General features: G+C 43.4%; 2 protein-coding genes across 3 annotated transcripts in view; both read right to left on the bottom strand.

Annotated features, from left to right (window-relative positions):
• LOC310876821 (inverted formin-2-like) overlaps window positions 1-7,807 on the bottom strand; it is a gene marked incomplete at both ends in the record, with an annotated part of 29,473 nt that extends 21,666 nt beyond the window's left edge. The window contains 5 exons of the mRNA XM_083790475.1: window positions 4,209-4,303; window positions 5,534-5,693; window positions 5,968-6,083; window positions 6,593-6,854; window positions 7,679-7,807. Of these exons, the coding sequence (XP_083646601.1) occupies window positions 4,209-4,303; window positions 5,534-5,693; window positions 5,968-6,083; window positions 6,593-6,854; window positions 7,679-7,807 (762 nt within the window). The remainder of the gene's footprint in view (window positions 1-4,208; window positions 4,304-5,533; window positions 5,694-5,967; window positions 6,084-6,592; window positions 6,855-7,678) is intronic.
• A 7,639-nt stretch (window positions 7,808-15,446) lies between these two features.
• The window catches only part of brf1b (BRF1 general transcription factor IIIB subunit b), a 48,095-nt gene continuing 45,645 nt past the window's right edge, over window positions 15,447-17,896 (bottom strand). For both annotated transcript variants that reach the window (XM_083790352.1, XM_083790351.1), the window contains exons 19-20: window positions 17,209-17,407; window positions 15,447-16,543 (exon numbers count right to left, since the gene is read on the bottom strand). In XM_083790352.1, the coding sequence (XP_083646478.1) occupies window positions 16,506-16,543; window positions 17,209-17,407 (237 nt within the window). In that variant the 3' untranslated portion in view covers window positions 15,447-16,505. The remainder of the gene's footprint in view (window positions 16,544-17,208; window positions 17,408-17,896) is intronic.

Here is a 17,896-nt window from a genome sequence, read left to right as displayed (position 1 = left end):
ACTGTAGCTGTACCTACGATGAGTGAGCCACCAAGAAAGAAGACGTCTGTCCAAAGCAAACGGAGCTTAATTGGACCACCACCACCACCACCACAGGAGGACAGGAATGAGGATGACGACACAACCAGAAAGAGAAAAATAACATCCGTCCTTCAGCTGTACGAGGAAACGGTCAGCAGCAGCAGCAGCACAGAGGCAAGTGCTATAAGTCATTGTATTGTTTGGTAACACTTCCCATGAAGCCCATGTCTGTAAAGCATTGTGAAAAACCTCACGTTTCTATATCAGTGGTTCTCAATATTTCATGTCAAGGACCCCAAAAATGATATGGACTATGCCGCCGACCCCCCCACCCCCCATCTGAAAATATGTTGTTCCAGGGACCTCCCCAGAAGCAAATATTTTAGTTAAAAAACTGAAACTCTGAAAGGATATATATTCAAAGACTTGAGGCACATTTTCACGAGCTTGTAGATCTGCTATTTTTCAATAGCTAAAGTATAACATAATGTCTAAAACACCAAAAGGGGTTCCCGCCCAGAATGGGTTAAGCATAATGATAACTCGTAATTCTATATGATGAGGATAACATCATAAACTATTTAGACTTTACTCTCAACTCAGATATTTCTTCTTTGCACGATTCACAGTATTATAATTATCATTGTTGTACAATATTAGCTGTGTTATAAATACATTTATACATTTTTGTCGTGACATTACTGAAGGTGCAGACAGAAACCCTTAATTAGACGTGTAATTCTAATAATAATTTTTTTGTTTTCAGGAGAGAGATGCTAGCTGCCCACCTGAAATGAGCATTCCTCTAGCCTCATCCTCCACTACGGTTCCTGACTCAGGGGAGGGAAGGTCACCATTCTCTGTATGGACAGACGAGACGTGGGCCAGCAAAAAGGAGACAAACCCCTGGATCGACTGTGAGGACGGGAAACTGGGGTGCAAAGTCTGCTCTTCCGTTATGGATTTCTCTGCCTTCAGCGAACTAGAGCGAAGACGCCTATCTGAACATGACTGGCGTTTTTACACCATCACGGCCGGAGGAAAACTAAAGAAAAAGAGCAATATATTGGCAAATCTGTCAGGAAAAATACTGAAACACAAGCGGTCAGACGGTCACATTTCTGCACAACACATACAAGACCATCCGAAACGTTATCCAAAAGACGATCGACTGCAGAAGGACATGTGTAACAGGTATCACTATCAGTATGGCCTGGTCAGCTATTCTCAGCATGCAGCCACGTGTAAACTCTGCCGATACATTGAATCGGTCAAGACGTCTGTCCTAAGCAAACTGAGCTTAGCTGGACCGCCAGTATCGATGCCAGTGGGAGACCTGCTGTCAAACGTGGAGGAGAAACCACCACCACCGCAGGAGGACAGAAATGAGGATGACGACACGACCGGAAAGAGGAAAATAACATCCGTCCTTCAGCTGTGCGAGGAAACGGTCAGCAGAAGCAGCAGCAGCACAGAGGCAAGTTAACACTGTATAGACCAGGGCCCAGGAAATGAAACCCCGTTCATTTTCCCCATAGCCATTTCAAAAAGTATTGATTGAAAGACATTTTTAGCGTCGTACAAAGCCAACCTGAGTTGTGACAAATCATGACGACAAACACAATTTTTCGGGCCGAACAAATAATTAGAAAGAAGAAGGAAACAGCTTACACACTTTTTTTTCTTCTTTGTACTTATTTGTTTGGTCCAAAATATTGTGTTTATGTATGGTCATGTTGTTGTTAAAAGGTCTTTAAATAAATACTTTTTGAAATGTCTATGGGAAAAATGCATTGGGAATTATTTCCTGGGCCTGGCGTCGTCATGAAAGGGGGCGGGACTGCGAGTATGTAATGCTATAGTATGCTATAGTCATTGTGTTGTTTGGTAACACTTCCTATGAAGCCCATGTCTGTAAAGTATTATGACTATTGTTTATTACACTGTTTTAAGTATAATAACTCATAATTCCACATGATATTATGATATCCCCACTCGGATAATTTTGCACAATGCGTAGTAGTATAGTTGTTATTTTGTCCAATACATTACAAATACATTTATAATTAAAATTTCTTTTTTTTCCTGAAGGTGCAGACATAAACCCTCTGTGCTGTTCTGCATACATGTTGTTTCTAATGGTATCTAATGTTTTTGTTTCAGCAGAGAGATGGTAGATGCCCACCGGAAATGAGCATTCCTCTAGCCTCATCCTCCACTATGGTTCCTGACTCAGGGGAGGGAAGGTCACCATTCTCTGTATGGACAGACGAGATGTGGGCCAGCAAAAAAGAGACAAACCCCTGGGTCGACTGTAAGGACGGGAAACTGGGCTGCAAAGTCTGCTCTTCCATTATGGATTTCTCTGCCTTCAACGAACGAGAGCGAAAAGAAATATCGGAACACGACTGGCGTTATTACACCATCGCACCGAGAGGAAAAGACAAGAGAGCAATATTGGCAAATCTGGGGAGAAGAATTTGGAAACACGAACAGTCAGAGGGTCACGCTGCCGCAGAAACCATACAAGACGATCCAGAAATGTTTCCAGTCTTATTCATGTCTTGTATGGGTTTTAGGGATGGGGAACGTACCGTACTGTCTGGTCATTTTGGTCATTTCCATTCCACTGTTTTGTTGTAATGCAGTTGGTGTTGAAACTTGCATCTTTTTTGTTTTAAATACAATTGTTCAAGTGTCTTCTTTATTCTAAGTGTCTAACTTTATTTCACCATTATTGCATACTGGCAAAGTGAGTTTAATGTTGTTTAATACAATCAGTTTCTGTTTGGATGTATGGGCTGTCAAGGCCAGAATGTAGTTTTTTTTCTCAATTTGCATTTGTTATGAGTAAAATGTTTGTTTATGAAAAATAAATTACTTTTTACCTTCTTTCCTGACATACATTTTGATCCGTAACACCATAGGTGTCACTATTGTTAATTAAATCAATAAAAAAACTAGTAATTTATTTGTTAAGTGTGTTATAATTTTACTCAATTATTGTCAGATAATACCATTCATTGTCTTCATTATAGGTAATGTAATGAGTGAATTAAAAAAAAATTCATAATTGAAAACGAGTGCTATATTGAAACATGAATCCCTAACCCCAATACAAAATAATATTTTAAAGAGTGTTTACATGGATATCAATGCATAACAAGTCAGCTATGAGATGGGGGACAATTCCATATGAACATTTCAATTCTGTTAGTACTTTGGGCTGATTTGTATAACAGGTCAAATTTGACCCGCTAACACCGAAAGTGTTAGTCAGTTTCTAACACAATGCAAGGGTTAAGTGGACCAAGACAAGAATGAGACTAAAGACAAGGCAAGGTTTGGCTTGGAAAGGCAAGGCAAGGCAAGGCAAGATGATAAACCATAATGGTGTATGTGTGCGTGCGTTTACTCAACCAAACATACAAACATAAGCATTAAACCAAGCATACAAGACAAAGACAAAAGACGACAGATGAGATGACAGGAGTCACGGCACAGTCTAATACTGTGTTTCAACCAGTGTTGATTTTGACAGCAAATTTAGATTTTAGTTTTTAGTCATAGTCTCTTGAATAGTCTTAATTTAGTTTTAGTCACATTTTAGTCACCTGGAGTGTTTTAGTGTTATAGTCTAGTTTTAGTCGACTAAATGTCATATTATTTTAGTCGACTAAATCTACAGTTGATTTAGTAGACTAAAATGTATTTTGGCGGGCCTTGATGCCGTCGTAATGACCGATTTGACACTTGCTGAAGATATCCGATCTACAAGCTCACAACGCGTCGCAGCGCGACGCGTTGTGAGCTTGTAGATCAGCTATCTTGAGCATGCAACAAAGTTATACTGGATCTCTTGTCCACTAGTCCCTTCCTAACGTTTTAGTCTATTTTTATTTGTTGACGACATTGTCAATATATATTATTTAGTCTCCGTCATCGTAGCGTACTTTTCATTTAGTTGTCGTCAGTGAAAAAAAGGTAGTCGTCATCGTATTAAAGCCTGGACAGAGTCCGTTTTCACTTACGTTGTGGTGAGATAAACGCACGCAATTCACTCCGTCCGTTACGTGGCCATGCATAGTGTATCCTGTACGTCCCATGTACGTGAATTTCATCGACTACGTTCGACTCTGTAAAGCACTTGAGTCGACATAAATCAACACTGATTGCAGCCAACCCACCCTGGTGAACAGAGTGGTGAACACCTGCTGATGGTCGTTCATCTCTACTCCTCCATAAACTCTGTCCATCTCCTGCTGGTCTTCACACAGGCCGTCTGCGAACAGATCCACCTGGATGTTGAGGTCCATGTCCTCAGTGTCCCTGGCGCGCACGCACGCACGTGCGCACACACACACACACACACACACACACACACACACACACACACACACATTTTTTTGTTATAACAGTACATTTATTTAAAAACATTCAAGTAGGCTACCTGCCTAGAGTTAATCTCACAATAAACACACGATACACTTTGATACTTTAAATTCATGTATAAAAAAAATGAACGTGTTAAAGTTTACCTGAGTTTAGGCAACAAATCTAACAAATGGAGACCTAAAAAGAAATAGAGAAATCACACTGTTACCACCGATAGCTAGGTAGTACTAGTAGTAGCACTAGACTAGTATTAGTACTAGTATTAGTAACTATAGAAAGGTATTTCTTTATGAAGCACCTTCAGAAACAACAGGTGCTGTACAATGAAATATCATTGCATAAAAATAAAACAACTTTCCAGCAAACATGGATTTGTTGACCATGTAAAAACCCTGACGGTAGTCCCAGAGATGAGCGATATTTGAACTATATAATGGTGAACGCATTAGGCCTATGCGTTGTACATGCGTCGTGTAAACCCACAGGTGGTCCCCCCCCTCCTTTCCTCCTTTCCCCTCCCCCTCTCTTTTTAATTTATTTACTTCTTCTTTCTTTTTTGTATTTTTGTAATTTTCCCCTTCTCCAGTATTGTCTCTGCATTGGGGAAGAGTGGGTGGGCATAGTGGGTGGACTGGAGGAAAATGAGGGGTGCCAAATGTATATGCTGGCATGAACAAGGACCCCACATGGGAGGGGAAAAAACAGTATAAAAACATTAAAAGTGGAGGGTCGTTAGTCTCTAGCCTAGAACAGGGGACAGATAGAAGACCTGAGTGATCTCACAATCTTTGAAGGAACAATAAGGCGTGTGTGCGTGCGTGCATATGTCTATGTGTGTGTCTCTATCTCTGTTTCTCTCTGTTTCTCCCTGCCTCTGTCCGTCCGTCCGTCCGTCCATCTGTCTGTCGGTCGCCCAATGCACAATGGCAGGTCTCTGCTTTACATGTAAATTATCTTGTTGGGATTCAGCACTACAATTAAATTGATGAATGATTGAAATAAAATGCAATTCCGATTCCACAGTCAGTGGGTATAGTTAGTAACAGGAAACCAGCACCCATAGTAGCAGTATAACAGAAGTATAGTGGCCAGTAGTATTGTATACATATATATATACCTATGAACTCTTTGCGTAGTTTGTCTCTCTTGCGCAGGTCGTCTTGTCCAAACAGGAGGACGTTGATGCAACTCATGATGGAGACCATGAAGGACACGTTGTCCGTCTGCTGCAGTTCATTCATTACCACACTGAACCTGTACTGGTGCTGCAGTGCACTCTGGAAACACAACAATTATACACACGGAATGAAACAAATATATATGTTCCAATGGAAACGCTAAATCGCAATTATTTGTATGTGTAATTCAATAATAGGCTACGGCCCACCGTCCCTCGAAGATTCCTGCTTGACACCAACAATGTGTTGCTTGTAGCCTGTGTGTTTGTGTTTGTGTGCGCGTGTGTGTGTGTGCGTGCGTCTGTGTGCGTGTGTGTGTGTGTGTGTGCGCGTGTGTGTGTGTGTGTGTGTGTGTGTGTGTGCGTTCGTGTACCTTGTAGTTGTCCAGTGCCTGCAGAGTCAGCGTCAGTCCACGTTGGTCAAACATGCTCAGGGCAGTCAGGAGGTCAAACACCTGCATCTTCACCATCACATTAGAGGTGTTGAGAGCTGTCAATACCACCAATACAAACGACCTGATCAATATGATCAATACATCTTCACCATCACATTAGAGGATGTTCGGAGCTGCATGCGCACACAATTAACCAGTCAATATGCATCAATACAACTAGGGATGGAGCTTGTTAGTTTTGTATTGAGACTCTTCTCCCTTCTGGCTCCAAAACTATGGAATGCACTTCCCATTGCAATCAGAACTGCAGACTCACTCCCAATCTTCCGCCGTAGTCTGAAAACCCACCTCTTCAGACTCTTCTTTCTTTTGGGGTTTTATTTATTGTTGGTTGTGGAGGCAGTGGAGCTCTAAATGTAATTTAGTTGCTTTTGTGTAAAAACAATGACAATAAAGTACTTAGATATAGTAAAGACCCCAACTCTTATAGTGTATACTCGTAGTATCATTGTGCAGATATTCTACTGTTAGACGTTGTTCTTGCTTACTGTAAATCGCTCTGGATTAAGAGAGCGTCTGCAATGCCTACATTGCTAAATTGTACCTTGCGTGAGAGTGCTGACGTAACCGTCGTGTTCCAGGATGAAGTGGAGGCCCGCCGGCGAGTTCATGACGGCTCGAACGCACGCCACGCAGGTCAGCTGCAGCAGGGCGTCGGAGATCCTGGAGCAGCCGCGGCCCGACAGCCTCTCCAGCGCCTCCATCAGCAGGTCCAGGCCGCTCAGCTCCAGGAAGTCCACCATCCAGCCCCGGTCGCAGCTCTCCAAGCGTCTCTTCAGGCCCGAGTAGTTGACCATGGTGGGAACCTGCCGGGGGCATATATATTAATTATACATTAGTCCGACATATACCAATAGTCCAACATACGCCAGCGGTTCACTCGTGGCTCCGACATGCGTGGCCGGTTAAGACACATATGCTTCTGCTTCTGCATGCGGTTAGGGTATGGGGTAGAGTGTCGGACTATTGCGTGTCGCACTGTTAGTATGTCGGACCAAATATATGCACCCGGAACCTCCCGACATTAGTGTTGCAGTACTCGAGTACGGTCTCGGGTCCACATATTTAATTTACTCCGTCTTGTCTCGGTCTCGCCCAAACATTTGGACTTGGGACGCCGAGTACACTCGAGTCACGACAATGCAATGAAATAATTGTATTATACCCGCGTTATAAGGAGCCCATTAACATTAACATTATAAGAGAGCTGTCTGGCACCAATAGGTTTGTTGTAATAATCTTAATCTTTCAATAATCTTGTCTAACAGCTGACGTGCCTGCCTGCTCTTGCAGTGTTTTCTGTACATATCAAATGAGAAGAGTCTCTCTACTCGGACTTGACCCCCACACTCTTATTCTTTGAAAATTATCAAAAGTCTTTGTAAACGTTCAAATACTTTAGAGTTGTTTTAAACATTCACACAGTGAAATCATCTCTCCCGGGGTTCCCTACCTGGCACTAAACATTTTCAGATGGGGGATCCGCGGCCAAATTACAAATTGATATGTGGTTATTGGTTATTTTAAATGCTTTTTAAAAAGAATGGCCTCCCAGATAAAGTCACATACAGTAACCCCATACAGAGTTCAGGGTTAGGGTTAAGGGGTACCACTAAAGGTCAGAGGTCACCTGCAGTAACCTGATGCAGAGTTCAGGTTGGGCGTTCTCCATGTTGGCCTCCAGGTGGGCGTCGACCTCCTGCTTTGGACCACTGGTCACGTGACCCTTCACCACCTCCCACTGCCGACTGGCTGCCATGGCGACCAACACAGCTGAGACATCAGAATCACCAGAATTAAATTGAATGCACTATAACAGGGGTGGGAAACTTTGGCGATGGCGAGGGCCACTATATTTCCACACTCTCTCCAGATGGGCCACATTGCATATTTCTGTTTGAATTCAAATCCTGAATTATTTTTAATTTGAATTATCCTATTTATATCTGCAAAGTGTTTGTTTGTTTAATAAAATCAGACCAGTCTGAAGCGAGTGGCGTATCACTAAACTTCTCTGCGTACCACCTGTTTCTAATTTGCACATAATGCAGGAGCCAAGGAAACAGGACGTTGCTTTACTGAAAATGAGCGCCCAACCCCATACACACACGGACACACACACACACACACACACACACACACACACACACACACACACAGCTGAACAGTCATCGGGTGATAGTGGTTACCCATAATGGAACAAATTATTATTGGAGGACAGAGGACGGCTGTCAGCATCATGGGACTGGTGGTGTGTGTGTGTGTGTGTGTGTGTGTGTTCGTGCGTGTGTGCTTGTGTGAGTTGTCACAAGCAACTTCTTATATTCACTAGTAGGCCTACATACTTTTAATGTATAATCAGTTGTCTGAATGCATGTTTAATGTCTGGATGTCTAATGTAGTATGACTCTATCAAGAGTGATGTCTAATAATAATAATAATAATATATACAATTTATATAGCGCCCAAAGTACCCAAAGTCGCTTTACAGAACAGAAGTAAAAACTATTTTATCAGAAAAACTAGTTAGTCTACTGCATGAGTGTATCATGTGTCTAATATAGTTACTGTCTGACTGGATGTCTATAGTGTACTGTCTATTTTCTGTATACTGATATATATTAAAATCTAATGCACTACTGTAATCTTATCTTCATTATTAAATATCTTGCCGTTAGGTTGTCATGGTGCCCGCGGGCGGACAGTGTACTCTGTATGCAGTTCACACTTCTGTCTGATAACCACCTACCACCTGTTTCCAATTTGCACATAACGCAGAAGGCTGCAGGACGTTGCTTTACTGAAAATGAGCGCAGCTTCCAAACTCTGAGGGTAAGATGGCTGCGGTCTGCAAATGGTCAATTGGTGATCATTTTCAGCGTTAACCAATAATAGCCTGAAATTAAATAATTACTTTAGCCATTAATCATGAAATTAAATATCAATACAATATTCAGTAGGCCTATATGAATAATCAGGATTGTTTTTTTTAAGTAAGTAACTATAGGTTAGATAGATACTTTACTTTAATATTTCATTTTTGTTGTGTACGTTTTACTCCACTACGATTGTTTGACGATTGGTTACTTTACGGCTTTAGATTTAGAATAAGCCATTGGCAACCACATGCTATACTTTGGCTATATACACAAATAGCAGATCTACAAGCTCACAACATGTCGTGAGCTTGTAAAGAATGTTTGACAAACAATGAAACATTTTAGTAGTACTTATTCAAGTCAAATGTTGAATACAGGCCATTTTCTTTTTCTTTCTCTCTCTCTCACTCTCTCTCTGTCTCTCTCTGCTGACATGGGACTTTAGTATGGTGGACACTCCCAATTCACAGTCACCCATAATATGGAGTGGAATGTAATTAATGTTAATTGGCTGATGGCTGTCACTCTGTGACGCACATGCATGTTTTCAAGTCATTGTGCCTTTTTAAAATAATTGTGTTTTATTGACATGGAATGTAGACATCTTCCCCAGCATTATTTGGAAGTTAATTAAAAACAAACACATTTTTATTTTATTTAAGCACATCCATGGAATGTCAAGCTCCCACAGGAACAAGCTGGTATCCATTGACTCACAGCTCCCACGGGAACAAGCTGGTTTCTATTAACAATGTCATTAACTCACAGCTCCCATGGGAACAAGCTATTTTCCATTGACTCACAGCTCCCACGGGAACAAGCTGCGGTTCCAATGCCATTGACTCACAGCTCCCATGGGAACAAGCTGTTTTCCATTGACTCACAGCTCCCATGGGAACAAGCTGGTTTCCTTTGACTCACAGCTCCCACGGGAACAAGCTGGTTTCTATTAACAATGTCAATGCCATTGACTCACAGCTCCCACGGGAACAAGCTGGTTTCCGTCGTGGAATGTCAACAGCAGACCAGGTAACACTATACTTTCTCAAGACATCGAGAACAGCTTCCACGACACCGTGGTGTGGCACCGGGGACTCCACCAGAAGCTGCTGAGGACAACACCAGACCGGCATATGGTGAAGTTCATCATGGAGACGCTTTCCAACCGCAGCTTCATCCTCCAGACCAGCAGTGGGCAGCGCAGTATAGGCTCAGAAGATCCAGAGCCTTAGATATATAAAGAGTTACGCAAACTGCGTTCACTTCATGGGGGCCAGTCCAATGGCGGCTCTCCTACATACACTTCTATTGAGCGTGGGGACAACCAACTGGGCCAAGTCCTGGATCGGAAGTAGGCAGAAATGCATTGGACTCAGGCAACAGCCCAGCTTTAATGATCTGGAGCAGAAGCCCTGATGCGAGAAAGGTCGACGTGGCAATTAACAACGCCCTCCGAATCATAACGGGATTTTCCTCCAATGTGTTTTTAAGCCTGTTAAAATAACTATCCCCTCTAGGCTACAGCACCAAGTCGGTCATACCACCCATGACCAAAATTAGCATAAAACAGTGAGATAGATGCCAGAGGGCAAATATCACATCATGGCATAATAGAAACTTAATTAATACGTTGCCAACACGGTCCGTCCCATCCCCCTGTCCCACACAAGTGATACTTATGTCTCTCAAATGAACATGTCTGGATTTGGTCACCCTAGTTAGCGTCGACCGTGGGACAGTGGGACGTCTCCTCAAAATCAAATAAAGAATGAGCAGACAAACAGGTTGTGTAGACATGTAGTCTGTGCTACTGTGTTATAGTCTCTACTGTGTGTAGTCTCACCCTTAAAGTGGTAAGCTGTTGTGTGTAGTCTGTACATACTACATACATTACAGTAAGCTGTTGTCTGGTGTGTAGTCTCTCTGTACATACCTTACAGTAGTTAAGTGTTGTCTGGAGTGTAGTCTCTCTGTATACCTTACAGACAGTAAGTTAAGCTGTTGTCGGCTCATGCAGCGTTATGGACAGATTGTGGAAATGCTTCTATTCATTGTTCTGCTGCCTGGTACCAGCCCTCTGTGGTCCTGATCACCATCTGAACACACCCTCTCTCTGTCTCTGTGTCTCTCTCTGTCTGTGTGTGTGTGTGTGTGTGTGTGTGTGTGTGTGTGTGTGTGTGTGTGTGTGTGTGTGTGTGTGTGTGTGTGTGTGTGTGTGTGTGTGTGTGTGCGCGCATGTGTGGCAAATGTTAGATTATCTGTTTTACACCATTATGATGTTCTTATTTTTATCATAATGACAATCTCTAGTTTTTTCTTTACAATATGTATATGACACTTATTTACTATGACACTATATGGCAGGGGTCCTCAACTAGAAATGCTGAAGGTCCACTCATGTTTTTTGAAAAAGACTAAGGTCCGGTCCCATGAGCACGACGCAGGCCTTGTATTATTGCTCTTGTATTGCTATTTGAGACACTAGGGAGGCACTGGGGGGACACTGTAGGGGAGACACTGGGGAGGCACTGGGGAGGTACTGGGGAGGCACTGGGGAGACACTGGGGAGGCACTGGGGAGGCACTGGAGAGACACTGGGGAGGCACTCAGGGGGACACTGGGGAGGCACTGGGCGGACACTGGGGAGGCACTGGGGAGACACTGGGGGACACTGGGGAGACACTGGGGAGGCACTCAGGGGGACACTGGGGAGGCACTCAGGGGGACACTGGGGAGGCACTCAGGGGGGCACTGGGGAGGCACTGGGCAGGCACTGGGGAGACACAGGCACTCAGGGGGGCACTGGGGAGACACTGGGGAGACACAGGCACTCAGGGGGGCACTGGGGAGACACTGGGGAGACACTGGGGAAGCACTGTGGAGACACTGGGGAGGCACTGGGGGACACTGGGGAGACACTGCGGAGGCACTGGGGAGACGCAGGCACTCAGGGGGGCACTGGGGAGACACTGGGGAGGCACTGGGGGACACTGGGGGGGCACTGGGGAGGCACTGGGGGGACACTGGGGAAGGCACTGGGGAGGCACTGGGGAGACGCTGGGGAGGCACTCAGGGAGACACTGGGGAGGAACTCAGGGGGGCACTGGGGAGGTACCGGGGAGGCACTGGGCAGACACTGGGGAGGCACTCAGGGGGACACTGGGGAGACACTAGGGGACACTGGGGAGGCACTGGGGAGGCACTGGGGGGGACACTGGGGGGGGGGGGGCACTGGGGGGACACTCAGGGGGACACTGGGGAGGCATTCAGGGGGACACTGGGGAGGCACTCAGGGGGACACTGGGGAGGCATTCAGGGGGACACTGGGGAGGCACTCAGGGGGGCACTGGGGAGGTACCGGGGAGGCACTGGGCAAAAATGGTTCACATTAGTCTGCCTATTGTACGTACTCTATTGCAAGATCTCCCCCCACTCAATGCTGATTATCAAGCGCTGATTTAAGTCACTTAGCTCTTGTCACAAGTGTCATGTTTTACAGAAAGTAGGCCTAGTCTATATATATTCCATATGAAAAGAGAAACAAAAAAGAAAGCGTAAGAAAGCGTGAAAAAAGACTGGGGGAGCTTGTAGATCATCTATTTTCACTATTGAATAGGGCATAAGTGCTAAATTCATAATCTTTTTTTGTAAGTTTGGGCCCCAAACTCTAAAAATCTTGGGAACCACTACAACAGTCTGTCTTCGTAGAGTAGCCTGTCAGGAATTTTGATAAGTCAATTGATGATGAATCAATCACAACTATGACTAAGACGCCTCTGAAGAAATCCCAGTAGTGGAAAAAGTCCTCAAATGTTAAGTATCAATACTACACAATGTAGTCCGTAAATAAACATTGAGTGTTGCAACAGCGCCCCCCGTTGGTATGTTGCTATATACTGTACAATTGTACATAGTATACTGTAGCAACTACCCAGAATGGGGTTCCCGCCGTAAATGGGTTACATTATAACTTTAGAAATAGTCTGTATACACTTATATATTACTGTATACTGTAGCTTGGTTTGTATACTGTTGTTTGAGAAAACAACGTTGCACACTAAGCTATACTGTATATCTCAAGAATGGTTGGAAAAAAGAATGGCTGTTTAAAATGGCTTTTATTTGGGGTTCAAAGGAATGCATGTTCAAAACTGAACTCAAGTGTGTGTTTGACATTGTACTGCAACTGAAGGACCACAGGTTCAAACCCCACTCAAGCAGTGCTTCCTACCGAGGTGCAGTCGAGCAAGGCACTCTATACCTTTTGTTCAGGACAAGAAGAACCATTAGACACACAGACTGACGTGTAAAATGAACTTACTCTCAAACTATACCCTGTTATGGGCTGGCTGTTTTTCCTGTTTTTTCCCGTCCCTTATGGTCTGGCTGGCGTGTGTCTGTCTGTCTAGTCTGCCTGATTCCATCGTCATGCCATGGAGCTGTCTGCACATCTGGGGTTAGTCTCGCCTGGCCAGACTGCCTCTCGCAAAATTTAAAATGCTTCCGTCATACAGACCCCGTGTGAGCGTCTTGAATACAGTTTGAATTGAAAATAATACAGTCTCGAGCACGGAAGCTCTGATCATGAGTAAGCGATAAAATAGCTTCCTCCGTTTTGTCTTTACAGTCGCACACATTTATCCCAATGTAAATAGCTTGCTGCTTAGGCAGAAATGGAAATAAAACGGAATTAAAAGACATTGTGTGGACGGAAATGTCAGCTTCCTTACTCGGTTTTCTGACATGTGTAGTTACAGACTCTATATAGCATTCGGGAGATTGTGTAATAGTTGTCTGGCTGCGCGTGACTAACCTGGGGTTGATCTTCTCATCAAGCCCAGCAGATAAAAGCCTCTTCACTCCAGCCCAGCTGTTGCCAGTTTGTCAGTTGACGACCGTGTCTCCACGCCTGCTGCTGCCTGCCTGCCAACCAGCCACACCTATACAGCCCCTCCAGTCCTAATATTTACATTTACATTTATTTTTTTGTTATTAAGGTTGAATAAATAACCTTTTCTTGATAACAATAATAACAATAACAATAATAATAATAACAATAATAATACTAATACATAAACGCAAATAGATCAACAGCAACATGTTCAAAACGGATAAAACTTCAGACATTAAAATACATTCATGTTTTGTATCATTATAAATAGTTCCCCCCCCCCCCCCCCCCCCCGCCATACAAACGAAACACACGAGGAAATAAACTACAAAGCTGCCTGGTTTTCAGTCATTTGGTTCACGTAGTCTCACGTGGCCAGACTGTTAATTGCCTGTTGCTTCCGGTCATATAGCCAGGGAAGCTATTTGGCGCTACCGCTTCATAACCCACAACGTGGCGCCAGTGCCAAAGAAATCCACACTATGGGCTTACAAACCGTGTCACTCCCACCTGCCCCGGATGCGATAGTCGTCCATTTTGGAGCCACATTTTCCCTATAGGGGATGTATCGGCACGGATTGCTTTCACTGTCTTCGCGCGATCAAAGTTTAGACTTTTATAAGGTCTCAAAGATCGTAGTTTGTCACGTCGGATCCGTAAGGAAGTTGTCTAACATGTGAGTAAAGAAAGTTCGTAATATTACGTTCTGGCACAGGCGGGGGGGGAGGAGAAATGAACGTAATGCCACGTTCCTGGCCTTTATTGGGTTAAAGGTAGCCTGGTTTCCAGACCATAGACCATGCCCACTCACTCCACTGAGTGGCTCAGAAGAGTCTGATAATCAGGCTAGATTAAAGGGCCACTTCACCCCTTTTGCAAACCAGATCTTATTTTAATTATGTTTTGGGAGACAGGAAACACTTTTCCTGGGGTTTCTATGTGTGTAATATGTGTTTTTAGAATTTTATGTATTTCAAAGTGCCAGTGATGTCACTTCTTCTTGTCTCCCAAACATCATTAAAATAAGATCTGGTTGCAAAAGGGGTGAAGTGGCCCTTTAAGGGAGAAAGCGGATGTGAAGACTCGATCCTCCCCACTTCCGTTCCGTCTTCACAGTCGTGCATGTATGTATCCTAACATGAATTAAAAACATTGAAGCATAATTATATAGCTTGCTGCTTCACATAAATGGAAATTAAAAAAATAAAATGTAAAGATATTCAAAAAATATATTGTCAATTGAATGGAAATGACAGCTTCCGTTAATCTTCCAGACTCTATATAGCATTCGGAGATTGTGGAATAGTTGTCTGGCTACGCAAGACTAGGGTTCACCCTCCAATTTTTTTCTTTTTTTTTAATATATATTTTTTCTATCGATGACAAGCTACTCTAGATAGTTCCTTATGGAGACACAAAGGAGAATATTTGAACCCCATATGGTTGAGAGGAGTCACTCAGGGATCTATACAAAGGTCTTTTCTGTTTTCTGTTATCGTGAGGAAAGCGTTCGCTGGACAATAGCAGGTCGACGAGCTCACAACACCACGCAGCGTGTGATGGACATGATATCTACAGCGCTCCTCCACTCAAAAATAAGCTTTTCTGCAGAACACCACGGCCCCTGATTGGGTTCTAGAATGACTAACTGTGCAGTAAGTTCTACAAAGTCTACATTTTAGGGTTTCACCAAACCGTGATCCCATTCGTGGGATCACGGACCAATTTTTATGGGTCGGATGTAAATATATATATACTTTTTTTAAGAAAAGACGGCGATCGGAGCACAAACAATGAGGAGAGGGTGGATAAAAATTAAATACTTTATTTAGAAAAGTTCAAATAAGCCAATATGTTTCGACTCTATCTCTCTTTCGAGTCTTCATCAGGGCAATATACTTGCCCTGATGAAGACTCTGTTTGAGTCGAAACATGTTGGCTTATTTTTTTACTTTTCTAAATAAAGTACATTTATTTTTATCCACCCTTCCAGTCCCACTTTACATGACTTTACATAACTCTTTTGCATCTCCATCGAGCACCTGGTTGATTTTCTTTTCGTCGCTTTGCATAAGTTTCCTATATTAAAAAAAAATGTTAAGTTTTTCAAAATAATTGAATAAATACATACAAAAAAAACAACAAAGCCCCCTTCTTTAAGAAGTAGAGCAAATAGCCGATCTACAAAATCACCACACGTCGCATTGCGACGTGTGGTGAGCTTGCGGATCGGCTAACTTTCACTACATTTGGGTCCCGGGGAAGACAAAGTCAAACGGGGTCTCGAGCTAAAATGTTTGGGAACCACTGGTCTAAGATGGTCTGGTTTGACTTCTACCTCCAGGGTGGACCAGACAGAACCATGCTAACCTCCAGAATGTGACTGTGACTCTGAGTTCTTCTACCTCCAGGGTGGACCAGACAGAACCATGCTAACCTCCAGAATGTGACTGTGACTCTGAGTTCTTCTACCTCCAGGGCGGACCAGACAGAACCATGCTAACCTCCAGAATGTGACTGTGACTCTGAGTTCTTCACGAGGACGGGACAGGAGGATACGTCAGAGACAACGTCGACTCATGAGGCCATCGAGGCCTCATGAACCTCAACCTCAAGAAGGTTGCAAGAATGTTCCAGGAACAGGAAGAAGGTTGTAGGAGGTTCTAGATTAAGGTTCCCGGGGCGTTCTAGAAGATCTCCTCCTCTTCGGCCTCACATCCGTACTCTGAGGACGAGAATGTGCTGTTAATTTAAGGGATCTATTAATGTTGATCTAACGCAGGTTTATAATGGTTCTGTATGAACACCAGTCGTATGTCATCTCTGTCGGGTGGAAACCTCATTATGTCCAAAACTTCAATCAATTTGCTCCACAATGTGTAAGATGGGAAGCTATTTGAAGTGGGCATTGGGCAAAAGCCAAAACTCAGACAGTTTTGGTTGACAAAGATAGCAGTTAGTTGTTGAATGACCATGCTAATGTTGACTGCTAAAGCTAACAACAGCCTGACTGTGTGCTGCATGCGTGCTTGTGGGAGAGAGAGAACGCGAGAGAGGCGGATGGTGTGTGTGTGTGTGTGTGCGTGCGTGTGTGTTGAGTTTATGATTTCAGCATTTTTTCCCTCTTCCATGCACACCTTTTGTAATAATAATAAACATGCATAGAGCAAATAATAATTTGTAATACTCCCATGTTGATAAGAGTATTAAAAACTTGAAAACTATCTGCTTAAGCAGGTTATTCTTTTGGAACACAGGATATTTTTTTGGAACACAGGTTTTGTTTTCATTTTCTGAAAAGTACAGTTTTGGACATACAGGGTTTCCACTCAACAGTGATGTCTTATGCTCCTTCAAGTGACGTTTTAGCCAAGCTCCTCCTCCTCTCACCGTTTTGTCCTATCAGCTTCAGAGCGCTGACACACGGCTCCTCCTCCTCTTCCTCCTCCTCCTCTTCAGCCGGCTCCTCATTGGCCAGCTCGTTTGTGCAGGGCGGAGCCAGAGGCTCAGTGTTGGGCGGGGCCGGTGCCGGACTCGGCGGTTCAGGCTCCGTGGCGGCGGTGGTCGTCACGACACCGCTGTTTTCAAGCTGGAGAGAGAGAGAGAGAGAGAGAGAGAGAGTCAGACACATAATGTAAGCTTGTAGATCTATTATTTTCACTATATATTTCACATAGGGCTTGACTGGTTAATAGTCAAAAGTACAATATTTGTCTTTGCTGTAAAAGTATTTAAAAATACAAATAGTCAATTGAAGAACAAAGACTCAAAACATCGGTGGGACGTCTTATGTCCACATATGAACTTGTTGTTTTTTTTCGTAAATGAATTAAACTTGTTCATGGGTGTCATAGATAGCTTCATGACAAGCACTATTAGTGTTGTATTAATGTGCATTTTCAAACATTTAACCACTTAAACCGTCAATACTTAAACTTTCACTCTGTACTTAGTTTGCTCTTTTTTTTAACTCTACACCAAACCTCTTTGCCAAAAAAATAGCCGATCTACAAGCTTGTAGATCTGCTATTTTGTTGTTTCCTCAGAATTAGCCTGGGCACCATTTCATTTCGGTATA

The sequence above is a fragment of the Protomyctophum parallelum genome (genome assembly GCF_964188405.1).
Source record: "Protomyctophum parallelum genome assembly, chromosome: 19".
Lineage (NCBI taxonomy): Eukaryota > Metazoa > Chordata > Actinopteri > Myctophiformes > Myctophidae > Protomyctophum > Protomyctophum parallelum.
This window is presented reverse-complemented; position numbering and strand designations above follow the sequence as displayed.